The sequence below is a fragment of the Dipodomys ordii genome, unplaced genomic scaffold (assembly GCF_000151885.1).
Source record: "Dipodomys ordii isolate 6190 unplaced genomic scaffold, Dord_2.0 Scaffold33, whole genome shotgun sequence".
Lineage (NCBI taxonomy): Eukaryota > Metazoa > Chordata > Mammalia > Rodentia > Heteromyidae > Dipodomys > Dipodomys ordii.
In genome coordinates, this window is record NW_012267249.1 from 8,454,842 (window position 1) to 8,480,821 (window position 25,980).

The 25,980-nt window shown below is 47.9% G+C and overlaps 1 protein-coding gene across 1 annotated transcript in view; it reads right to left on the bottom strand.

The window, feature by feature from the left end:
• Trabd2b (TraB domain containing 2B) overlaps positions 1-25,980 on the bottom strand; it is a 216,264-nt gene that overhangs the window by 10,462 nt on the left and 179,822 nt on the right. Inside the window, exons 3-5 of the mRNA XM_013016800.1 lie at positions 22,004-22,150; positions 16,708-16,882; positions 2,105-2,195 (exon numbers count right to left, since the gene is read on the bottom strand). Coding sequence (XP_012872254.1) covers positions 2,105-2,195; positions 16,708-16,882; positions 22,004-22,150 — 413 coding nt within the window. The remainder of the gene's footprint in view (positions 1-2,104; positions 2,196-16,707; positions 16,883-22,003; positions 22,151-25,980) is intronic.

A 25,980-nucleotide genomic window follows, 5' to 3' on the forward strand; every position in this document is an offset into this window, starting at 1 on the left:
GAGAGAGAGAGAGAGAGAGAGAGAGAGAGAGAGAGAGAGAGAGAGAGAATGAGAGGAGTTCTCTAATGTCTGGGCTCTGAGATAAATAGGATGCTCATCAGTCATAGAACTGCCTGCCTGCCTGACCTGGTGGGCCACACACAATGAGCTTCAAGGGAAAGGTCCTTGGGATGCAAGGGCAGGGGCAGGGCAAGAGGAGAGGAGAAACTTGGGGGATGCCTTGACCCTGAAGCTATCTTTCATCCCCTGCTCCTCAAACACTCCTACACCTGCTGCCTCCTCCTTAAACCAACTGCTTTGTGTTGAGCTCAAATGGTTGAGGCAGGAAAAGCAGTCTTTTAGGTCCACTCAGAAGAGGTGGGAGTCTGGGATGGAATCTGCTATGGTTTGTACATTTCTCTAGAAGTGCTTTGGGCCAGGGGAGCCTAGGCCTGGGGCTGTGAGGCCAAAGGTTCATCCTCCGGGTGACCCCACCAAGCCTCAAGGTCTCAGTCATTTCTCAGTGTCTTTTTTCATTCCCAAAGTGGGTACAAGAAGGTAATAAGGAGCCCAGGAGAGGTACCAGAGCGCGACTGTCACTTCAGCTGCAAGTCCTCCTGCAAGTGGCTTAACTCACGGAATCAGGTTCCTCAGTTATAAGGCAGGGACACTACTCACAGTTCCTGCCTTGCCAAATTGTTTGAGACTTGGTAGTGCTTAGTGTCCAGCACAGAGTCAGCAGCTAATGGTTATTGGCTATAATTAATCAAGCTCCATTCACACTTTGGGACTTATAACCTCAAGATTGGCTGAAATTCTGATGAGACTCTGTGTGTGTGTGTGTGTGTGTGTGTGTGTGTGTGTATGGATGTGTGTGCGTGAGCACATGTGCCAGTTTTGGGGCTTGAACTTAGAGCCTGGGGGCCCTGTCTGGGCACTGTCTTTTAGCTTCTTTAGTGATGGTTGGTGCTCTACCACTAGAGACACAGCTCCACTGTGTTTTTTTGGTGAGTAATTGGAGAGAAGGGTCTCACAGACTTTCCTGCCTGGGCTAGCTTTGAACTGCAATCCTCAGATCTCAGTCTCCTGAGTATCTAAATACAGGCATGAGCCACTGGTGCCCAGCTCATGTGGGACCATCTTTGTGGGTTAATAAGGAAGTGTCCAGCATAAAAGGCTTCAGCATGGGCTGCACTGAATTCCTGTGTCTGAAGGTCCTGTCTCTTGCTAGGTGCTGATGGGGATGGTGTGAACCAATTGGTTCTTGCCCTTGGGCAGCTTCCAGACTAAGTATGGGTAAGGGGGTCAAGGGTGGGAGGAAGTACGAAAGGAAGAGGGGACAGAGAGCTGGGTGCTAGTGACCCACACCTGTAATCCCAGCTACTCAGGAGGCTGAGAGCTGAGGACTGTGGTTCAAAGCTAGTCTAAGAAAGTCCATGAGACTCCTATCTCCAATTAACCACCAGAAAACTGGGACTGGCACTGTGGCTCAAAGTGATAGAGTGCTATCCTTGAGTAAAAGAGCTTAGGCCCCGAGTTCAAGCCTCATGATTGACAAAAAAGAGGGGCTAGGGGTGGTGTTTTTGTGAGCAGAGTGGATGTGCCCTGGCAGGAAAGTCAGGGAGTGAGGAGCACAATCAGAGGTAGCAATGGAGCAGATATAGGCAGAAAGGAGTAGATGGGGGAAGCAGTGCTACCAGACAGTGTGATGGACACAGGGATGAGGCCAGACCACAGTTTATCTTCTCCTGGTGTCATTTAGATTCAGGGCCTGGTCATTTCTCATGTGTTCATGTCATTTATACTTCCTACTCAATAAAATAGTCTCAAGCTGCTAACAAGTCCTAATACTCCTCCCATTCCTACCGCCCCATCTAGCTGGCCATGACATTGGCCCATCACAATTGCATACCAGCCCCCTTCCTGCTCTTCCACCTCTTGCTCCCTCCAGTTGTGGGTGCCTGTCTAAGCCAGGAGGTCCTGTCTCATCACAGACTTCTTCACAATGACACCCAGAAGGACAGCAGGGAGGGTTGGCTACATAAGATATGGTCAGGCATGGCCTATACATGGTCAGAAGCAGGCCAGCTAGACCCACGATGCCCCCAGAAGCTCTGTTGCTTACCTGTGGATGGCTTGCCCGGCAGGTGTGTGGTCCACTTCTAGCCCTGCCTGCCGAAGGACATCAATAACTGTGTTGTTTCCAAGAAAGTGACCTGGAATGTAAGACACAAGGCCATCTCAGCAACATGCCAGGTTACCACCCAGTGGAGAGTTCCTCAGGCCATCCCTTAGGCTTGTGTCTGGGCAAGCAAGCTGTACTAATGGAAGGCCTCATACTCCAAAGCAGCATGGCTCAGAGGGTAAGACATAGTCCTAGCTTGATCCTGGCTTTTCTGCTCACAAGTGGTACCTCCCAGTGGCTCAGTTCCCTCATCTGTAAAGGGGGAATGATTATAATCACCATCTTCATGGTTGTTGTGAGAATCACAGAGAACAGTGGCTAACACGTGGTAAGGGCTCCCAAATGTTTTCCTATTGCCCTATGGGGCCCTGACTTGCATCTGGCAGTTATACAAGGCTCAGTTTTGAGAAACTCTTCGGCCTCAGCAGCAATAGGGCTCATCTTACTATCAGCAATTTATGCTTTTCTTCCTCAGCATGCAAGTGGGCTTTATGTGTCTCCTCAATGGGCCTCCAGAGGGCAAAGATCATGTCTCCACAGCCTTGCACAAGCCCTGCATGTGTTGGCTAGATCCAAGCATTCATGGATTCATTTCTTCATCATCCATTCAACACTTACAGAACACATGTGATGGTTCTGGTCCTGTGACAGCCACTGAGCATGTACTCAAGTATAAGACCAAGAAAATCCTACTGAATGTGGGGTAGAGTTGACACTGACAGAGGCCGAGAGGAGGCGCCAACAGAATGACCCACTAAGATGTGGAGAGGGGACTGGTCTCCACTGCTCCCCTCTATTCATTCACTCAGTCACTGCTTTGGGTCAGCTCCATGCTAGGCAATATGAACATAGGAATGGTCAATTTAGTCCAAAACTCAAGAAGAGATTAAAATGGCCTTTTTCCATCAAGATACAGGCATGAAGTCTGAACTCTGAGAACTCAAGGAATTCTTCTCCAGGCTCTGGTTAAAAAGAATCTTCAGAAAGCCAAGTGATTATGGGCACAGGTGTTGCTGGGAATCAGCGCCCTGGGACCAACTCCCTGCCTCTTAGATTCAGTCTCACCACCCATTCAATATGAGCTGAGTGGGGTTGTTTGGGTACTTGCCTAGGCTCTGGAGCCCTTCCCATTGTGAGTCTGCCTGGGGACCCCACTTGCCTAGGTAACACCCTCTCCTCTTGTTTACCCTTTGTCCCAGAACCTGGAGGAAGGGAAGTCAGTGCTGGGTGACTCTGATTGCCTGTGATAGGTGGTGACAGGTGAGATCCGGAGGGTCAGCTTGCTGACAGCCCCAGGGAGGTAGAGGAAAACAGAGAGAGGACAAGCTGGCAGGCTCCCGGCACAGAGGCAGCCTGGCTGAGCTCACACGGGGGCTGGAGCAGAGGGGCCCACACTCAGTGTTCTGGCCTGCCAGACCATACAGCAACCCCAGCCCACCCATGTCCATCTGGCTGGCTTGACACCGTCTCTGTAGTTCCATCTGGGGATCACAAAGAATGCCAGGGGGCTTCTGGTCTGCTGGCATTCGCTACTCTGAGAGTGTGGTTACACCCAGTACCTTCCATGAAGAGAGCGGGGGTGAGGGGGTGGGGGGCATCAATGTGCTCCTCTAGCTCTGTTGATAGGGACAGTTGTTGTTTGACTCAAGATCCTTATGGAAAACGGTGCATTTCCCTCCCTACCTTTCCCTACCTATTCATTTATGCCATTGATTTAGCCAGTGCTGACTGGTTGCATGTTCTACTGCACAGAGGTGAACAGGCAGAAGCCTGTTCCAGCCCTCTCAGTCTCCAGACTCTGGCTTTTGGGATCCAAGCACTATGTTGATGCAGGGGATTATGCTGGCACCCCAGGAAGCCAACTCAGTCTGGGATATGACAGACTTCCAAGAGGAGGTACTGTTAGCTTGGTAAAGGATGGAAGGGTAGGCCCTAAAGGTACCCCACATAGGAGAAAACAGTATGTTCTAGCAAGGGACTGGGCATGCATGGGAAGCTGGTTGCAAAAGAGAAGTACTGCACAGGCATGAACACAGCCTACCAGATTTCTGGCCCTGATCTGCTGCCGAGGATGTAAGACCTCATTTGCCAGGCTAGTCAGTGGCTTTTCTGCCACCAGTGTCCATTTTCCAATATGGCAAATGGGCCAAAAATCTTTTGGCCAGTTTCTTGGATAGCTGCAAAACCAAATGAGAAGGAAAGATCAAAGGTCCTTTGGAGAATCCAGCATGCTATCCTGAGTGACAAGCTAAAGGTAAGTCCTTAGATGGGTTGGAGTCATCCCCACTCTTGATTGCCCCTAGTACTACTGAGCTGAAAGAAAGCAGGGATTGGTAGACTCTAGCACTTGTGCATCAGGACTGTCTGCCAGCAGGACCTGGGCTCTACTCCTGGCCCCACAGTAAATAATCTTCTTTCTGCAGGGAGACTTAGGTTTAAAAATGAGGCCTTCGTGGCCCAACTATGGTCCTTACATCTATCCAGTGTCTGGAGAGCTGCAGCAAAAGCAGAAAATAGTGGACTACACGAGAACAGCAGCAAATACCCACTGAAGCCATGAGTCTGGGCTGACAAAGACAGAGAGTCCCAGTGTGGGGCACAACTCCACGTGACTCTGATGGTGTGGGCCTCATGGGAAACAACTGGATCCTGAGTGCCACGTGGCAGAGTCTCCTATGTCTGTTTGGTGATTCCATCCATTCCCTCAAACTCAAGAGCTCCAGATCTCCACTAGGACTCTGAACAAGACTAGAGATGCTTGGAGAAACTGGAAGGAATCAGAGACAGTCCTTTTAAATTCACATTCTTACTTCCACTGAGATTCATCACCCTTCTTCCTTTCATCTTCCCTTCTGGTAGGGGAGAATGGTGTCCCCATCTGGGATCCCCTGCTCCCTGCACAACCATAAGAGGTGCTGCCCAGCCTGTGTTCCCACCACCTGCTATTTCTGGGGCCTGGTCTCACAAGACCCATGCCAAGGCTGGTGAGACCTGAAACTCCTTGTACCCATACCCATTCTGCCCTGTAGCTTTTCACAAGCCCACACTACTCCAGCTATATACCTAGTAGGCTCCTTTCTCCTTCCCAATATACATGGGAATCCTTGGGAATCTATCCTTGGCCTCTTTCCTTTTCACTTTGCTCCTACTCCAGGCACATAGCATTTACTCTAGTGGGCCAATGACCACACACACTGACATCTCTGGAACTGCCATTATAGCCTAGACACATTTGCCCAATTGCCTGCACAGCTTCACCCAATATCCCACAACACAAGCTCTGTATGCTGTCTCTCCATGCTGGTCCTCTAGCTTCAGTGGGTACTGCTATCCAGGTCATACTGGCCTGGACAGAGTCTTCTTCCTCCTCAACTTCCCACAGTCATCAGAGACATGGATGTCATATCCTAAACATGGCTGATTTCTCACCCATACCTACTTGCTGCCAGACAGCAGAAACCATCCTGTTCTCTACTTCCTTCTCCTTACCACAGCTAACCTGAGCTGCCCACACCCCAGAACGGACTCTGCTGGATCCTGCTACCAATAAAGCCACCTGAGGGAGGAGCCTTACAGGGACAGAACCATGGCTGATTCATCTTTGTCCCCAGAGCTAAACTCAAGTCTGGCGTACCATGGTGGCTCCATGAATGTTTGTTGAATGAATGAGTGACAAAGCCTATTACTCCACATTCTTTCCATGATCTCATCCTAATCCTAGGAGGCCTGAGTTACCATTCTCTAATCCCCTTCTTAGCCCAGCTATGCCCCTTGGTGATATACCCCCAGGTTCTCTCAATGACAGGAGCTTGGCCCTTGAGCTGGCTTGAGACATGGTCCTGCACATGCTTTCCCTAAGGGCTCACAGACAGAGCGTGGGCTTGCCTCCAAGGTCAGAAATCCTGAAAAAGGTACCACTCCCTTCCTGGAACCTGCAGGGAAGGTGGTGGAAAGTTTCCAAAGGGGCCCCACAGTGCTGGGGCTCAGCCTGTCAGGCTTGCCCAGGCTCCCTGGGTCTCCTGGCCACTGCTCAGAGGCTCCCTCCAACCCTAGCTTCCAGCTGTTCCTGAGCCAGCTCTTTGCAGGAAGACATGTTCCATCTCATCTTCTGAAGCCTCGAGGAAGAATGGAGAAGGAAAGAGAGGGAGGGTCACGGGGGTGGGAGGAAGTTGGGGGGACACTCCCAGATATCAGGACAGAAAGGGAGAAGAGAGCAGCAGTTAGAGAAGGTTCACAGCAGAGGAAGAGAGCCCCTGGGGAAGGACCTGGGAAGCAGAAGAACAAACAAGACAGAGGTGAGAGACAGGCAGTAAGATAACCGTAGGAAGAAAAGTAAAAGGAGAGACACCAAGACAGACAGAAAAAGAGAAAGATGAAGACAGGACAAGAAATTGTGAAGTCATTGAAGAAAACCTTCTCTGAAGAGGAAATATGAATGGCCAAGAGACACATGAAGAAATGCTCAAGTTCTCTAGCCATAAAAGAAATGTAAATCAAAACAACATTGAGATTCTACCTCACCCCAGTTAGAATGGCTATAATCAAGAAATCTAATTACATCTAAATAATGCTGGAGGAGATGTGGCCAAAAGGGAACCTTACCTGCATTGTTGGTGGGAGTGTAAACTTGTTCAACTACTTTAGAAAGCAGTATGGAGGTTCCTCAAAAGACTCCACATAGAGTTCTCCCCTATGATCCAGCATTTACCCAAACGATCACAAACAAGGCTATACTAAAGCTACCAGCACAACTATGTTTATCACAGCATTATTTGCCATAGTTAAGATATGGAACCAACCCAGATGTCCCTCAGTAGATGAATGGATCAAGAAAATGTGATACACACACACACACACACACACACACACACACAATGGAATTCTTTTTTTTTTTTTTTTGGTTGTGGGGCTTGAACTCTAGGCTTGAACGCTGTCCCTCAGCTCTTCAGCTCAAGGCTAGCGCTCTACCACTTGAGCTACAGCACCACTTCTGGTTTTCTGGTGGTTTATTGGAGATAAGATACTTTTCTGCTCTGGCTGGCTTTGAACCGCAATCTTCAGATCTCAGCCTCCTGAGTAGCTAGGATTACAGGCGTGAGCCACCGGTGCCTGGCACACAATGGAATTCTATGCCTCCATCAGAAAGAATGACATCGTCCCATTTGTTAGGAAATGGAAAGACTTGGAAAAAATTATATTAAGTGAAGTAAGCCAGGCCCAAAGAAACATAGGTCCCATGGTTTCCCTTATTTGCACTAACTAGTATAAGTCTAGGACAAGCAGAAAAGGTCAAAAGCTATGTACACATGACCATATAAATGATGTTAAGTGAAATAAACTCCAACATAGGGACACAATTTTTTTTCTTTCTTGCTATTGTTTTTAACGTATTTAAAATGTACTATGTGATTTTTTTTGTTTCTTTTGTGTGTTCTTCCCCCACAGTATAATCCCTGTTTTCACTGTATTTGATGTTGGTGCCCTGCATCTTGTATATATATTTTTCTAATTTGGGGAGGGGAAAGGAAATAACAAAATGCTGAAATAAGGATACAGGTTGACCCATTGTAACAATGAGATATACAAGACACTATGTTGAAAATAAACTTTACAACTTGGGGTAGGGAGGGAGGAATTGGGGAGGTGGGGAGGAAAGGGATGGTAGGGAATAAATGAAGGAGGAAGTAACAACGCTCCATAGGAAATGTACTCATTACCTTACTCATGTAACTGTAACCCCTCTGTACACTATTTTTACAATTAAAAACATATTAAAAAAAAGAAATTGTGAAGTCACAGGTAGAGATGGACAGAGGGACAAGGAGGAAGGAGAAGAGAATCCAGAAGTGAAGGAGAAACTGCTTCACTGAGGATGTCAGGGAAGGCTCCTTGGAGGAGGGGGCCTATGGCAGGACTCCCAGGACGGGTGACATTCAGGTGTGTGTGGGAGGGGGGGAAGGAGGGGGGGAGGAGAGAGGGATGACAGATGGCTCAAGGAAGAACAAGGGCCTGGAAGAGAATTACAGGGCTTCAAAATGGGTTCGTGCTTGTTTCCCTTGAGACCAGGCAGGTTCCCAATGAAAGGACAGTTGTAGAGCTGGGTGCCAGTGGCTCGTTCCTTGAATCTGAGAATTATGGTTTGAAACTAACCCCTGCAAAAAAAAAGTCTGTGAGATTCTTATCTCTAGTCAACCAGCAAAAACCTGGAATTAGAGATGTCTAGTCAACCAGCAAAAACCTGGAATTAGAGATGCGGTTCATGTGGTACAGCACCAACCTTGAGCAAAAAAGCCAAGTGAGAACGCGAGGCCTTGAGGTCAAGTGCCAGTGCTGGAGGATGCACATGCATGCCAATTATATACGAACAGGGAAAGGAAAAGCCTCCCAGTGGGGTGGGCGCTGCCCCTGTAATGTTTCAGAGCAGAGAAGAAGCCTTTTTTTTTTCTTCTGAGTGTAAGCAATCCTGTGCCAGGGTACTAGGCCCAAGGAGCAGAGTGTATAGCCAGGAACTCCCACTCAACCCTCTGCCATGGGAAGGCAGAGAAGGACAGAGCCAGAATGGAAAACTGGCCTTAAGTAGTTTCCTTCCCTTTGTGGTATCTCAGACCAGACAGGGTTGTACTATATGTCTCCTGGGTGGTACTGTCATATGACCTAAATATACTCACAGTCAGTGAACTTCACTTAATCTTCACAGCACCATTGGAAATGCCCCTACTTTGCAGATGAGAAAATCAAGGCTCAGTGAGTAGCCAAGATTTGCTCAAGGTCACACATCTGGCAAGAAGCAAGACTTAGATTTCAACCCAAGGATGTCTCCATTCACTGAACATTCCAGTACACTTACTCTGCAGTACTGGCAGCTGCAAGAGATCCTGAGTTCACTTTTGGGGGCAGGAAATAGTCAGAAACGTGCACCTTCCAAGGTTCAGCAGATTGGAGAGAAAAGTGTGCTTAGAAAGAATAATACACCAATTAACAGGGCAATTTTAGGACCACAGTGGGGGGCTGGGCTGAACCAGAGGAGGAGAGGGGAGAACCAGATGTTCCCACACAGGCTCCAGAGTTAAGTTGTGCGCCCCTTGGCCAGCACACATGTTTTCTCTCCAGTGAGTACACGGGTTTCCAGTTTTCTCCTTCTGGAAGAGGCATCCCAAGCCCGTATTTATGTTCCGTCTGAAATTAATGCAAGGGAAACTTTCAAATGCAAACTTCATTGCCAGGGCCCCCAGCCGGATATCAAGCTACAGCGGGTGTTTGTTTTCCCGAGGAAGTGTAACAGGAGGGTTGGACTAGTGGGCCAGGGTAGAGATGGACAATTGGGGACACCAGCCTTCTAAAAGGGACTGGCAGACCTAAGCCTGCTCTCCTGTTCTGCATTTATCTAGAGCAAGGCTTGGCTTTCTCAGTTCAGATGACACCTCTTTTGTACTAGCCAAGTGAGTGAGCTGAGTGAAGCATGCAGTCTCCACCCTGGACGGTGTCACAGTGCGTGTGTGTGTGTGTGTGTGTGTGTTAGGGGGATGAGTGAGCAAACGTTCACAGGACAGTATGAGTCATATTGTCATGAAGGTGTGGCAGGGACTGCAGGCTAAAGAGGAAGCAAAAGGAAGGATACCAAGAAGGAATGCAGGGGCATAGAGGGAATGCAGGGGAACTGAGGAGATGGGGGTGCTGTGTGCTGTTACTGTGGGCAGTTCTGCAGTGGGAATATAGGTGGTATATGAGGTAGGCTACTATGGTGGTTGGGTTTGGGGCTGGAGGGTGGCGGGGAGCGGGAAGAGAAGCCATGGGATCCTGATAGTTGCAGGACAGGGTGAATGGGATCGGGTTTCAGCTGGGATCAGAGAACCTACTCCCAGGAAATGTCCATTTGTGAAGGAGAGGGTGCTCAGTTGTTGGAGGAAGGTTAGTCAGGAAAGTGCTTGTTGGCCTGCACAGGGTGGTGGTGGTGCTGGGTAGAACCCCAGAGATCTAGTCTTTACTTCCAGCTCCTGTTGGAGGCTGCTGGAATGCAGGACCTCCGAGATGAACTGTCACAGGGCTGCAAAGAATACTAGAGCAGTGATAGTATCTACCGTTGCGCTGGACCCAGAATATGCCAAATGCTTTGATTCCTTCTCATCTTGCTTCCCCAGGGTGCTGCTGAACTTACCGAACTTGCCTCACATCACATAGGTAGATGGCTGGAGAGGCCACAGTGGTGGGTATGGGGAGGCCTACCTCGGCAGAAGGAGCCTCTCAGGGGCAGGATCCTCTCTGCCACATATCTGATGGCTGTCCAAGCTGGGTGATCTCTTTAGGATCTCCCCTAGGTATGGATTTTAATTTAGAAAGAGCCCTACCCCCATTAAGTCATCCTTCTGGGATCTTTTAAAAACCCTCAAGGTTTGAATCTTCTATGTCAGCTCAGATACAGGAGGAAGACTTTCCCCTGTGCCCCAGGGTGAGGGAATAAGCCCTGAGCAGGTTTTGGCCAGTCAGTACGTTCCCTGAAGGTTAGGTAAGACTTTCTTTATAAGCCTTTATAGGCACCTACTGTATGCATAAGCCATATCTGCCTTTCCTACTGGGTGGATCGGGTCATGACTGTCCAAGTCAGCACAGAACAGAGCTAAAAATGGATTCTATAGATTCAGAGTGCCATTGCCCATCCAGGGATCTCTATGGTCATAATAATCATTTATCATGTCATCCAGAGGCTTCTTTACTGAAGCGAACCCTCAGTTGTAATATCTGGGCTCCTTGTTGTCCATTGACTGAGTAGAAACTGTCACTCAGAGCTAAACATAGCTTTTGAGACTTCCTGGCAAAGACACAAGGTACTTCTGCCCTGTCTGTGCAGGTAGCCTTCCTCTTTCCGCTGTAGTAGCTCTGGAACTCTGAGATAACAGTGGCAACAAGAAGTGATGTTGATGGAGCAACTGTGCTATGCTAGGCACTGAGCCTTCCAAGTGCGGCCCACAAACTCTCTGGCCTGTTCCAGAGGGCTGGGAAAAGCAAAGCGACGGATCTGCCCATAGCTGTTTCTCACCAAGTAGAAGCCTGGGTTTCTAGCTTTTTCCAACTGGCTTTGAAGCCCATGCCTTGATCTATGACCCTTCTTTCCTTTCTTTTGCTTTCTCTGCACTGTCCTGCCAGAGCACCAAGTCCAGAGCAGTCACAAATCTCCCACCTCATGCAATGTGGCTCTGGAGGTACAGCTGGGGACATGTGAACTCTGTTCCTCTTGACTCTCTCTGTTCCTGAGAGGGACAGCCAGGAACAAGCCAGGAGATGTTCCTCTGGTTGGCAGGATGCTATGGGCTGAAATAGGAACAGCGGCTCTAGCCAAGGATCACAGCCCATAGCAGACATGCCAACCGCCAGACGCAAATGTGGTGGGACAACAAAACCTCTTTAGCACTGTCTTTGGAAATTTTGAAACACTTCCTGAGGTTTCAGCCCCACGCCCCAGCTTGGGAAGAGTGGCAGACGTGAGATCTGCCTAGGAGTGGAGAAAGCAGTTGGGTTTCAAAGGCTCTGTGTGGGAAACAGCTGCCCTTCTGAGACAAGCCACGAGCTCTGAAGGGCTCCCATTTCTGATGTCATTCAATAGAGAAACAAGCCGGGTGGGGATGGGGTAGGGGCGGGTCTGGTCCTAAGGACTATGGGGATGATGAGATGAACTGGAAGGCCACTGGATCTACATGAAGGACTTTGCAACGAATTCTCTCTTCTTTGACTCACTACCAATCACTCAAACCTCTGCCAGCAAGCAGGAAACTGAATGCTGGGACTGGAGGGGACCTCATCTCACCTCGTCTAAGCTCCTGTGCAGATGGAGAGAAGGGAAGGCTCTTAGAAGGCCTTATGGAGGATCCCAGAAAGTCAGATGTTTCTAACAGCAGGTCCTTTCTCTCTCTTTTTTTCTGCCATCTTGTCCTTGTCTTAATGCTGTCCTTGTCTTCTTTCTTTCCTGCTTGCTCATTTTCTTCCTATCTGGTTGCCTCTTCTCCCTAAAACTCCTCTTTCTTAGCACTCAGCCCTCTTTCTCTAGCCTCCACTGGCACGGTTGACTCAACAGGACCTGGGACTCTGATTCTCATGGATTCTCTTTTTATTTGTCAATCTAAAGGGCAGACATGATGTTCTTATGCTAATTAGGTTCCTACCACAGAAGCAGCAGGTGTGGGTTCCAGGCTAGGTTTTGCTGTGGGATAATACAGGAGCACAGGGAACTTCTCCTTAGAGTCTAGGGTCAATACATGAATGCATTTATGTAACAATTGGGTAATGAGCACCTTCTCAGTCCTCAGGAACAGCTTGGATGGATGCAGATGACATTATGCTCAGGGTGAGCAGAGCTTTGAGGGAGAAGTACAGGATACTACAGAGGAGGGGATGAGAATTCTCAGTAGATTAAGAGGCCCCAGGTAGCAGCCAGTGGTGTTTTTTAGGGAGGCTGCCTGTCAGAACAAGTGGCAGAGAGTATTACTGTCATCTCACTGCAGGCTAAGGCCCTCTGACTTCTGTTTGCATCTCCATGTACTTGTCCTTCAAATATGTTCCTCCGGGGGACCTGAGGATGGGGGTTATGTGAGCTGATGAATATGGAATCCTTCAAGCAGCAAAGAATACCACCTCCAGGGAGTAACTGCTGTTGTTGAATGTATGCAAATGTATGTATACATTTTCTATCTATCTATCTATCTATCTATCTATCTATCTATCTATCTATCTATCTATCATCTATCTACCTACTTACCTACCTATCTTAGCTGAAGATTGAACCCACAGCCTACATGCTAGGCAAATACTTTACCATTATCTAGTCACTGTTGTTCTTATTTAAAGAGAAGAAAACATTAGTGGTGTTTAGAATGCTGGGCTTACGCCTATTCCTTCTCTCAAGTTCTGGTCTTTACCACTAATCCACTCATATTCCAGCCCACAGTTATGGTTCTGATTATGGATTTGCAGCTCAATGAGTTGAACATGTGGGCACTAGTCTTCACACATCCAGTTTTGAGCATTTCAATCCTGTTTCTAGCAAGGACCTCGGCTTCATGCAGGGCAGGTAGAAGGAGCCCATCAAGAAGGGATGCCTAGGTCCTGGAAGGCTCTTAGATTTAGACTTCTGCCCAGGAATCCAAAAGTGAGTGAAGCAAACTCTGGTGGAATGTTAGAATGCTATGATGTCAGAATGTCAGGATATTAGAACCAGGCAACTTTGGAACAATAGAATGTGAGGGGTCAAAGAATTGGGGAATGCTAGAAATTAAAATTCTATTCAGACCATGCATGACATACTAGGGTTACAGAGTATGTGATAACCACTGGATCTCAGAGTTGGAAATAAATGGAAAGAGAGATTATCTGGTCAACCCCTGAGTCTGATCCATGCCTCCAACCCAACTCCTCCAGTCCCAACATTATGCATTCTATTTGTAAAACCAAACCAAAGCTACAGGATTCCTTAGATGGCTGAACAAATAAAAGTCTCCACAATATTTATTTTCTTGGCTCTAGGGATAAACTGAAATTTTTCTCCTGGTGTCCAGGAGATATCCTATGACTGAATGGAATGAACTTGACTATCTGTGGTTTGGTCCAACATATCTTTATAGCCCATCTACTAGGTGTTGGTATTTTTTTGGTGTGTGGGATCTGTCCTGGAGTAGTTGACATGCAATGGGATGGTCACTAGGCAGGATGTTAGGATACAATCAAGAGAGAGACAGACCTGGAGGATAGTATCCATTTTTATACCTTAGCTGTTTGGTATAGATGGGAAAAAAATCTTATAAATTGTGACTTGGCAAGGTCATGGGTTCCCAGCAAAGCGAGTGAGAGTATAGCAGGTTTGTGTCTGAAACCTGGTCCTTAGCAGATATCAGGGCTCAGTTAGGACTCTTCCTCTACTGGGTACTGATGTGGTCTTACTGTCTTTTACAGCATCATGCTCTAGGCAGCCCCTACCAATGAATCACAGTTGGTCTGTGAATTAAAACCTACTTAACTTCCTGTCCTGGCCAGGTTTATGGACAATCTCTCGATGTTGAATGTTTCTCCCTCCTGCATTTATATCAAATGCTGTCCCCTGTTCCTTCAGATGTCTTCACTCTTCATGTGAGAAAGCCAAGCTCTGCTCAGAAGCCATCACGAAAGGATGTGTTCACTTGTCCAACCACAAAGCAGCCTGGCTGCTAGCTGCCTCTTTCCTTCCTTCTGGTTCTAGGTGAGGGGGGGCCCAGGGACACACTCTCTTCCTGAATGCTGTTTCCCCTTCTCCTGCCTTTTTGAAACCTTTCTGTTCCTGTATCAGTGGCCTTGACCACCTGACTATATTCTTACATCATTCAATAGCATACTCAATTCTTTCTCATCTTAAACAACACGGTGGGTGAATGAGGATATAAGTACAATTACTAGCTTTTTATTCTGCCAAGTAAATACTCTGAAATCCTTTTCTAGCACCATCATTTTTCAAAAAAGTGATATTTTAATTTCAAAGTGGAACTCAAGTGGAAATTTGTCTCCATGAACTTAGAGTGTCAGGAAAAAAGGTACTTGCTGTGTGTGTCAGGGCTGCCCACAGGACTGTGTTTTTCTTCTTCAGAATTTCAGTGTCCTCAACTACAGGAGAGCTGGTGTTATCGACTCCTAGGCCCCTGAGTAACCTTGGGTTAGACAGGGTAGGGGTCACCTACTCAGGTGGGGGCAGCCATCCCTCGCTGGTCTCTCACAGTTCTGGGAAGGGTCTGAAGGTGAGGGGCACTGAGTGACTTCAAGTAGCTCCCCTTCTGACCCTTCTGAGGTCAGCTGAGGCTGTACTATCCTGAAGCCCAGAAGAGGGAGTGTGGGACAACTGGTGGTAAAGAAGAGGTACTTGTGAACACTTCTCTCCAAGTTATCCTGACCCATGCCTTCTCCCTCCTCCCACCCCCACAGGTAACCTGTGCTGAGAGATTGGCTGCCCTTTCTATACAGTTAGTCATGGTCTTGTCTTGCTGGCTTCTCCAGGAAGTTCCTCTAGAGCTGGGCAGAACTCCTTTCTTCTCCAATATCTGTGTTTGCAAAAAGATCCTGGAACCCTTGATAGCCCAAGTGAGCTGAGCCCTGATGCCTGGTCAGAAGAGCAAATTGAGGCTGCAAGAGGAGACAAGACTTGACAGAGGCCACAGGTCTGTGGCAGAGCTCCAACATCAGCTCAGGACTCTTTATGTCCCGGTACTGTGACCTTACCAGGCAGTACCAGAGGGCCTACATTTGTGTCTGAGTCCCTCCCATGTACCTTGCTGAGCTAGGGGATGTGGAAGGAGCAAGAGTGGTCCTGACAGATGTATCTCTGGTCTTTGTCCTTGACACACTTGGAGCTGAATGGAGTCAAAGGGTTCAAACAGTGAACAAAGTCAGGACATCCACGAAGACTCATATGACTCCGACTGACTGTGTACAGGGGGTGAGTGGGTGGGTGATATGACAAGGAAAGGGAAGATGAGAATAATAGCTATAATCGTGGTACAGGCCATGGTGAACAGGTCTGTAAGCTTTTATTTTTCATGAAACAAGAGATGAATTCTGTAACCCAAATGGCAAGTAATTTAAGCAGAAAGTAAATATTTGTTGTCACAAGCTGCTGAGCAAAGAATGACAACTAAAGAAGGCAAAAATAATATCTTGTCCTCAGATGTAGCCATGGCTGTCACCAAGAGAGACAGCTATGGAGAAAGGAAGAAAGGGTGAGAGAGAACTGTTCATTGAGCCCTGCACTTGACATCGGGGCTCCCCTTTGCAAGAAGAGGCAAGACACCCCAGAACAATACATTAGACGTATGGTCTCACATTGTGATAGTGATGCTTATGACGATGGTCATAGCTGCCATTTGGAATTCCTTTTATGTGGCTGGTTAAATGTTGTCACTAATCTTTATATCTATTTATGAGGTAGACTTTTTTTGTTGTTGTTGTTGGTCATGGGGCCTGAACTCTGGGCCTGGGCGCTGTCCCTCAACTCTTCAGCTCAAGGCTAGCGACCTACCACTTGAGCCACAGCACCACTTCCAGCTTTTTTCTGCCTATGTGGTGCTGAGGAATCAAACCCAAGGCCTCATGCATGCAAGGCAAGCACTCTACCACTGAGCCAGCTTCCCAGCCCAAAGAAGACATTTTTAATCCATCAAATAATTATTACTACCATTCCCATTGACAGGAACTGAGTCTTTGAGAAAGTGACAGATAAGTTGGGATCTGCAACCCACCTCTGGGGACTGCCATAACCCATCCCCTCTCTCCATTGAGTCACACAGCCTTCAGCCTTGACCCTGACTCTGTTGGACAGTTGAAGCCAACTTCAGCTGTGGCCACTTCGGGCTTGAAGGGACCACAGAAATTATTCAAGGCCTCTCCCTTCACCAAAGGGACTGTTATGAGAAACCCCTTGATCGGAAGCAGCAGAAGTGAGAGGGTCCCAGCACTGCTGCTGGGTGCCACGTGCTTTTCTTGCCCCATTTACTGGGCCTGGACTTTGTCATGAGGAAGTAGAAGTCAGGGACCCAAACCTGCTCCGAAGGCAAAGAAGCAGGTCTTGTCCTCGTTCTCCTGAAGCAGCGCCATGACCCTCCGCCCCATGCGCTCGTTCCTCTTGTAGATGAGCTCCTGGCGGAAATAGCTGTCAATCTCCTGGGCTGTTACCTGTTCGTGCGGTGGGAGGGTGGTGTTGATAAAGTTGGGTAGCTGCAATAGCAAGATAGAAGCCATCTTCAGGAAGGGCTTGGGTGGGGCTGAGTGACTTACCTTTATTAGGCTGGTCAGTAGGCTGAGAGTTTCACTCACTTCTGAGTGTTATCCTCTGAGTTTTATCCATTGAGCAAACAAGAGTGGAAAGGGTCCTAAGATGTGTGCAAAGTCTCAACTAGTGAAGTGGCAGAGCCAGGCTGAGAGCTCCACCAGCTGGACAGCTGTATTGGTCTGTCTCAAGTCTCTACCGGAGTCCATCTCAGTACTCAGTGGCTGAGGAAGCCTGAGATCAGGCTCGTCTCCTTACTACTCTCACTTCAACATGGACCCCAGCACCTGCATGTACAAGGAGCTCAGTTTAGCAAGAGATGTGGAGAGTCAGCTGAACCTCCTGGTACAGCAGGAAAACCACATGGAGTTAGGCTGGTCTGGACTTCAGCACCAATTTTGATGCTGTTGGGTATTGGACACATTGATCACCTTTTCTGAATCCCACTTTTCTCATTTATAACATGGGACTGAGGAGACTGTGGGGACTAAAAGATAAGAGTCTTTTCATGGGTTACATGTGGAACCCCCACTCCAGAGGTGATAGGAGGTGGCACCTTGGTTTTTCCCAATGACTGACCCAACATCTGTCCATCTGGCTCTATGACTTCCTAGGATACTTCAAAACTCCAAACTCCAGGACTCCAACGCTTCTTCTGTAATAGCATCAGCCTGGGATCTGCCCAACTATATCAACCCTGGGCCTTCCCTATCATAGCCAGCCATGTGGCCTGTCAATAGCATTGCAACTGTGCTTTTAAGCAGGCTTTTGATTCTCCAGGTTCAAGGGTGATTCCAGGTTGCCAGTGCCTGGCATAAAGAGGGTGCCCCAAAAGGGGTGATTGATCCCCAGCATTTCTTCACCTGTACAGCCTGCTTGGCAGAAGCAGGTATTCTAGTACCATCTTCTCCTACACATGCATGTGACCACTGAGGAAACGGAGACAGTAAATTACAACAGTCTCCTCTGAACCCACAAATATTATTGCCTCCAAGCTCTTGCTCATACAATGTTTTCTATTTATTTTTCTTCCCTCCACTCCCCAGGTAACAAAGCATAGGTACCAGGTCAGACTGACTAATGGATGAGGTCTATGGAGGGCTGGCACAAAGAAATTATTTTTGTTAGGAAATTAGGTGTTAGCCCCCAAATAGGAGTCCAAACACATAGCTTCTAGAGCCACTGATGGGTGGTCAACACTCTTTCTGAGAAAATGGGGAGAGTCAAAAGAAACTGAAATCTGTGGGCCACTGGAAGCTAGGACATCTGCCTATGCTGTCAGCTGGTATATGACCAGCATGTTCCTCAGAGTAAGGTGGGAGATAAGGCATTTGAATGGTGGGACTGCTTTACCGTCCTAAGGGGAATAAGGCAATCATATGGTGAGCCTCTCCTAAGCTTGAACAGCAAGCTGCTTAGCTGTGTGTAGCAGTACCCTGGCTGGTGCCTAATCAAGGAATATACAGAGTTTGTGCCCAAGGATTATTTATTTAGAAAATATACAAATAAAAATTGTGTTTTATTCTCCACCCCCTTGGAAGGAATGACTGGCAGCCCTGACACAATAGGCCACACTGGACTCGATGTAGTTAGAGGAAACACCAAATACTTGTGAGTAGAGGAGAACAGGAAGATCTCGGACTTGGGAGGTTATTCTGGAAACTTCTCTCGCAAAGACTTCTCTCTGTTCCTAGGCATGGGAGTGAATGAGACCACATACCCTTGGTGAATATTTATTTGTTCGCTCACTGAGTGGATAAGTGAATGGCTGAGAGCTGTAGGAAGCATGGTTATGAATGCAGACCCTGGAAACATACAGTGAGCACCATGCGGTGTGGAGTTCTCTTTTTCCACTTAGCCTTGGGGAGGGAGGGAGGCCTCATTATAATTAGAAGGTAATTTGCCTCTCTGAGACTCAGGTTCCAAGCTGGTAACATGGAGAAGGACAATGCTCAGGTAGGGATTAAATAAGACAGATTTTGGGAAGTACTTAGCACAGAGTATGGCACAAAGGACATCTTGAACAAGCATCAGCTGTTATGAACACCTAACTGTGGGACAGAGCTGGCTTTATCACCTGTCCCTGTGATGGGACAGGCTGCCACAAAGGGCTCCTTCCTCCTTTAAGGACTTGGATACATGGACAAATATGAACTTGTACAAAGATGTATCCCCATTTGTTCCTTAGGGAACCAAAAATGTTTAACATGGACAAAACCAAAAAAAGTTAAATTTCAAAGCCATGAAGGAGCTGGACTGGACACTCGGGATCCTGGGGCTGCCCGGATGCTGGCCAACATTCTCTGTATGTCTTGTGCGATGGGCCTTGGCTCCATGCCAAAGATGGGGCCTGGATGTGAGCCAGGGCTGGGAGGGAAGCAAACTAATGATGTCATTAGGCTTGTCCTGGGTCTTAAATCTCCTATGACAAGTTTAAGTGCAGGACGTATGAGAATATTTCAAAGAGGACATGTTAGGTCCCCAGAGTCCTAGGGAGGGAGGGAGAGGTCTAGGATAGGGGGAACAAAGAGATAGGGTGGCCAGGGTTTGGTGAGATACTAGGGAAGAGTTCAGGATAAGCTTCCCTGTTCCATGGCCTGTCACCTAAGGATGGTCAAGTGTTCAGGTCTGTTGTTGACATTGGTCTCCATAAATCTTTTGCTGGAACCCATCCAGCCAACAGATGTTGTGAGAACTTGCATGGATCCAACCCCGTGTCAGGGTAGGAGCCAAAATGGACACCCCCAGAATGGGCCTGAGGTTCCCTTAAAGCTCCCAGTAAAAACCTGTAAGGCATATGCTTAGAGAAGTTAGAAGAGTTGGTTTGGTGGCTGATGTTATGACCATGAGTCCTGGTTTGTCCAGGACAGTCCAGGTTTATGGTTGGAGAAGATTGTTTTATACCTGCCAATTGCTCTGACCCCTAGTTATGTTTCACTTTCAAAAGTGGGTTTGCACAAGACATTTTTGTGGCTACACTACTCCTCAGGCAGACAAGGCTTCCTCAATGGACCTCGGGATGGCCCTGTCTCCCATGACAGGTGCTGACAGTGCCAGTGACCTGGGGGCTGCAGAGGCCAGGGCACGGTCTTTTCTGAAGGCGAGAACAATGAAGCAGGAAGGCAAGAAGCTAGAGGTGAGGTATAACTAGTTTCTGGGCCCATCATTATCAACCCAGACTGCTTCTGTTCTTCTCTGGCCTCTAAATGCCACTTCACTCTTCATGCTGCAGCCAGAGGATCTTTATGAATGCACTATCTTCTGGCTTGGCCTCTCTCTGCTCCCACTCCCCAGCAGGTGTTCTCACTGCTGCACAGCTTTCTGCTCTGCAGACTCTACCCTGGGTGAGCCCATGCCTTGGGTGGCACACACAGACAGAGCATCTTGGCTTTGGTCTAGAATCCCTTTGATGATCTGATATCTCACCCCACTTCCTGCTCTCTTGATATCTGATGTACATGCATGTGGCTTTCTCTACTGGAATATTTCTTCTCTCTGTGGCCACCTTAGATTTGTCTGTGGCCATCACTTTGCAGGAACCTTCCTTCTTAGACCAGTCCCACCTAAATTTCCTGTCACAGGAAACCCCTCTGCTCCTCTCACACTAATGAAAGGGGAGCCTCACAAGGGCCACTCTGCCTGGTTTTACTTCCTGTCCCTTTACATGGCACCATGTGCTTGGCATTTATAATCAAGTCCATCCATTCATTCATTCAGTAAATAGTTATTGAGTCCTGCTCAGGCTACAGACTGCTTTAGCCAGTTAAGATAATCCAATGAATAAGACAGATTCAAATCCTGTCTTCATGGAGCTTGCTTTCTAGTAGGGAGGATCAGATGTTAGTCACTAATGAATGCACAAATATGTATCACAATTTGGGATATTCCAGGCTATGGGGGGACAGCAGAGCATAGAAAATGGTCTGAGTTGGTAGTAGAGGACAAGGTGCACTTCTGATAAATAGGGTAGATAGAATCAGCCTCATTGAGCGGATGATAGTTGAGGTAAGTGTTAAAGACGAGTTATGAGGGAGAATGAGCCACCACAGTGAGTCCTGGCTTCCCAGAGGGAAGCTGTAGTGTGAAGGCAGGGGTGTCAGAGGTGACCAGCAAAGAGGCCTGTGTGCTGTGGTATGCAGAGGGAGAGGCAGAGGACATGGGGGTGGGAGCTGGGGAAGAGTATGGGCACAGGCCACTGCAAAAATTGGCTTTCCTTTCCTGAGAAATATGGAAGTCCTGAGTAGTGAAGTGTAGTCTTCTCTGCCTAACCCAAGTACTTCCTGAGTGAATGGACATTCAAGTATCATGAAAGAAGAACCATGGCGGGGCAGAGGTGCTAGGAGGACCTAGCTCCATCCAGGGTATCTGAAAGGTTTCTCAGGGGAGGTGATGCCTGTCCCTGGCCAAGTGGGAAGAATCCAGGAAGAGGGAGGAGCCTGGACAAAGGCACAGAAGCACAGGAGGACAAACTGCATTACAGCTGCATGTTCCACAGGTTCCTGAGGGGATCTATACTGTAAGCAGAGAGCAAGGTGTCCAGGGCGTCGAACTCCTGGACAAAGTGCCTTACAATTTGCCCAACAGCAACAGGAAGTTTGGTAAAGTCTGGGCAAAGATAGGCCATACTCAGTTCCTTACTTACTCTTTGCCTGGCCTGGTTGTCATCTTTCTTCTAGGACTTGAATAGACAAAGAATATCTTAGGCTAGATTCAAGGTCAGAATAACTGTGGGCTTTCCCTTCAGTTTACATGTTTCCCCAAATGTTGAACTGGACCTCTTAAACATTTCCCAGTCTTTTAGGCTAAGCTTCCAACATCCTAGGCCCTATAGCAATGCAGATTTCAACAACTTGATAATTCAACAACTAATAAGTTGCATGGCTTTGAAGAAGTCTGTTTCCTTCTCTGAGGCTCACTTTCCCCATCTATAAAAGGGGCTATGAAAATAGTCCCTATTTTTTGTGGCACAGAAGAGATGCGCAGCACACCATAGGTATCTAATAAATGCCAGGTAGAGTTGTATGGGACTGATTCTAAGCTATGTGAATAGGTGAGGAAGGGAAACTCACCTGGGACGTGTCATGATTGAAGATGACAGCATTGAGGTCCCCGCAGTTGTAGTGCTTGATGAGGTCCTCTGTGGTGTAGGGGGCCTGCAGGCTTCCCGCCCGCACACTCTCATGCTGCAGCAGGGTCTGGTTCAGGGCAAACAACACCTGGCCAAGGAAAGAGAGAAGCATCAGGGCTATGCGCAGAGACCTGTTGGCCTCAGATCCTGCCTTCTTTGCTCTGAGCTTAAGGACAGCCTGAAACAGAGAGGGTGTGTGGGCTGGGCACCAGCTTGCCCAGAGGATGTTTCCACATTCCCTATGTCCAACCAATAGGCTCTGAGCATGGCTAGCCTGCTCTAGTCTCCAGGCCTTTTCCCATGCTGGTCTGCCTCCTTCTCTGAGTCTCAACCTTGTGTCTAATGATGTAGCAAAATATCTGGGCTTGGAATGATGGGCTCCTCTCTTGACTCCTTGTGTTCCTTTGCTTAGAAGTCTTCTAGAATAAGCAGGCTCATTTTATAGTTAAGAGCATATCCAAACAAAGCAAAACAATCAAGTGAACAAAAACAACAAACAAGCTCAGCTCAATGTCAAAGTCTGATTTGAAGCCCATCTGCTTGGGAAGCCTTCCTTACCCAGGAAAGGCTGGTGGAGTATGGCCCTGAGAGCCTTAACCTTGCTTGCATTTAGCAGGCATGTCCTCAAGCTCCTCTGTCCTCTGGACCAACAATGGCAGGCTCTGGGGACACAGCTGTGCCCAGCCAGGCATCTGCCATGTAGAAATCAGTCACCCAGGCTCTGCCCTTCAGACTCAAAGTCCTTTACTAACAGACTCCCTTAGCACTTTCTGCCTATAACAATTAAGGACCATGGTTCTAATAGAACACAGGTACAAGGCCCTAGGTGATGGTCTAGTTCAATGTTCTCATTTTAGATGGGGAAACTGAGACTCAAGGAAGGGAAGATACAATCAGTATGGCTGGAGTGGGAGCCAGCTTCGCAGGACTTAGAATCTCAGACCCTGTGGGAAGGAGGGGCCCAATCATTTATGGTGTTATTTAAACACAGTTGGAGAGAAAAAAAAACAACAACAAAACGTATTGCAATCCCTGTGTGAAATGTCAGGAGGTGATTTCTGGCCTTCTGTCCATGCTGCTTCCCATCCCAGCCTGTGCCTTCAGGCCTTAGGCAAACTCTGTTCCTTCTACTTAGATGACAAGCTGCAGGCTCTTAGCCTACACCCACTCAAGCTCAAGCATCATTCTCCTCTGGGTCCACAGCACCAGCCCCTCCTAACTCCCTGCAGTCCTTCCTCTAGCCCTATGTGTGGCTATCTCATGTTCTTCTGTTATAGTCATCTTTCAGAAGCAAACATCCGCTGGCCTCTAGACATGGCTATCCAAGATCTGCCAAGATGTCTTCCTCTATGATACTTTGCTGTCTACCCTGGGAGCTGAATTAGGTCTTTCCTTTTGGGTGATAGACTAACCTTGTAATAGCCGCAAATCCTATCCTCTCCCCTTTGCCACAGGACTTTGTAGCTCCCTGCTTTTCTGACTTGCTTCAGCCAATGTGATCTCAGTTACCATCTCAAAGGAAGGCTTGAAAAGCCCTTGAGTATTGCTGCTGCTACCTTGTGCATCTGTCATTGCCTGGAGAGTAGCCCAGGCCCGTCTAGTGGGGGAGGAGAGACCTTCAGGGCAGAGTGATCCAGTCAGGGCTCTTGAGACCAGATATGTGAAGTCAGTAAATTCAATGGAGCCTACCTACCAATGACCTGGCTATATTAGTGGCAGATTCTGTTGTTATTACACAGCATATTGTAGTGATAGATGATTGATATACTTCACTTCTGTCCACCAGAGTGGGAACATAGCTTATAAATGAGGGAAAGAATGAGGAACTGCTAAGTAGTTAGGGATAGAAAATGGTGGACATAACACATAGCAGACAACATGTGCTCCATCATGGTATTTCTTGTTCCCATCGTACCTCGGGTCTGCTTAAAATGGCACTTCTTCCCATAATTCACTGGGCTCACAATCTTACCTGAGTAGTGAGGTAATGCCTCGTGCACAATTGGGCATGACTAATCAAATCCACTTTCATGATCAGGCTTGACCAATAGGACTTACTTCAGTGCCCATGCCCAGTGGCAGAGACCAATGAAAGACCCAGGATAATGCATGGACCTTCACTGATCAATTGTGTCTCAGGGAGAGGAATTAATAAAGCAGAAAGGCTTCTTCTCTGGGGGGTTTCAACCATTTCTCAGCTGGGGGCCCCTCTCCACTGAGAATCTGTACTATACTTTTGCCTTCAATAAACTTGCTGTTTACTATATTACTCCTCTGCCTCTAAATTCTTTGCCTGGTGGAGAAATGGATCTGTCCTCCTAGATGACATAAAAGCATGTGTCATTCATTGCCCATCCCTCAATAGGGTTGGTGCTCCTTGAAGACCAAGTGCATTTTACTCACTCTTGAACCTAGCATTCAGCACTCTGCCTGGTAAAGGGAGGTACATGGAGATCTGCTGCAGTTATAAATTCAAGGATACTCAATAATCCCTTAAGGACAGACCCTAAAACTTTGGCGTTTGAACTGTAGGTTGGAGCATGCCACCACCACTTGGTTCAGATTTATAATCTGAACAAAAACCACCTGACCTGGCCAAAATGCTGGCCCAGGCAACAGGGCCAAACTTGTGCTGGGGAGATGGCTTCCATCTTTGCTCTCCCATATCCTATTTCTTGGTGTCTGGGAAGGAGAGCTAAATTATGAGAGACATCAAGTTTGATCTGTTCCCCTTAATGAACTGGCTGGAGGTGAGGTCAAAATACCCCCAGCTCCCTCCTCTCCACAACCCCCAGGACTTCTCCAGGCCCCTTGGCTCTGGTTGTCACTGCTGAAATCAGATCTGCAGCCATCTGGTGCACGGTGTCAATGGCAGCGTGGCGGTTAGGGATGGATTACAGGACAATGTGAACATTGCTAAGGCAACGGGCACTTCCTTTCACACAGCACATGCCTTGAATGAGAGTGTCCATATTGAGCTGATTGTTCCCTTCCTCTGAGGGCCTGGGACACACAGATTTCCTGCAACCACACCCAGCCACTACACACACACCTTCCCCACTGTGTCTCAAGTTCACCTGGCCAAGGCACCAGCTGACCTGAGGTGAGGTCATTGCCCTGGCTGCCAGAAGATGAAATGGCTCCCCTGGATCCTAAGTGACTCATAGAGTCATTTCTGCAATCATGCGGCCCTCACGCAGCTGGGAGGTGTTCCACTGGATTAAGTGTATTACAATCTGTAGGGTGTTAAGAATGGACCTGGCATGCAGTAAGTGCGTGGAAAACATATTTGTTAAATAAAATGCAGAGGAAAATAGTTAGACGCAAGTGTTCTCAACTTTGAGCTGGCTGGAAGTGTCCCTAGAGGTCATCTGGTCCAGAGGTTTTCAAACCTTTTTTAGTCATGGAATCTTTTTTTTTTTTTTTTTGCTATTGTTGGTTTCCAAAAGAACCTTACTTAGAACTCCAAATGGGACACAGATAAAAATGGAAACTTTGCTGGTTGATGTGGCAGAGGCAAGCTGGAGCAGGGACTCCCATGGGTACCCTGGAGCCCAGTTTGAGGTCCACTGATCTCATCTATACCAGAGGAGAGGTGACAGGGTTCCTGGGAGGGAAGAGAGGATAGGGTTTGCCAGAGGCCACACAGTGAGCCGTGTGAGCTGGAGAAAGCAGGCTCCACCCTGAGGTCCCCGACTCCCAGCGCTGGACCACAAGGCTAAGGCAGGATCTCCAGATGTCCACATACATCCACACCCACTATCACACCTGTTTTCTCTCTGGATGCATGTGAAATAGCCAGGAGAGTTTGTTATTGGAGTGTTACATACAGGAAATGAGGGCTAGGGAAATGAGGGCTAGGTCATCTGAGAAGTCCTCTATGTCTCAGCATTGGCCCTCAGCCCCTATAGGGGCATA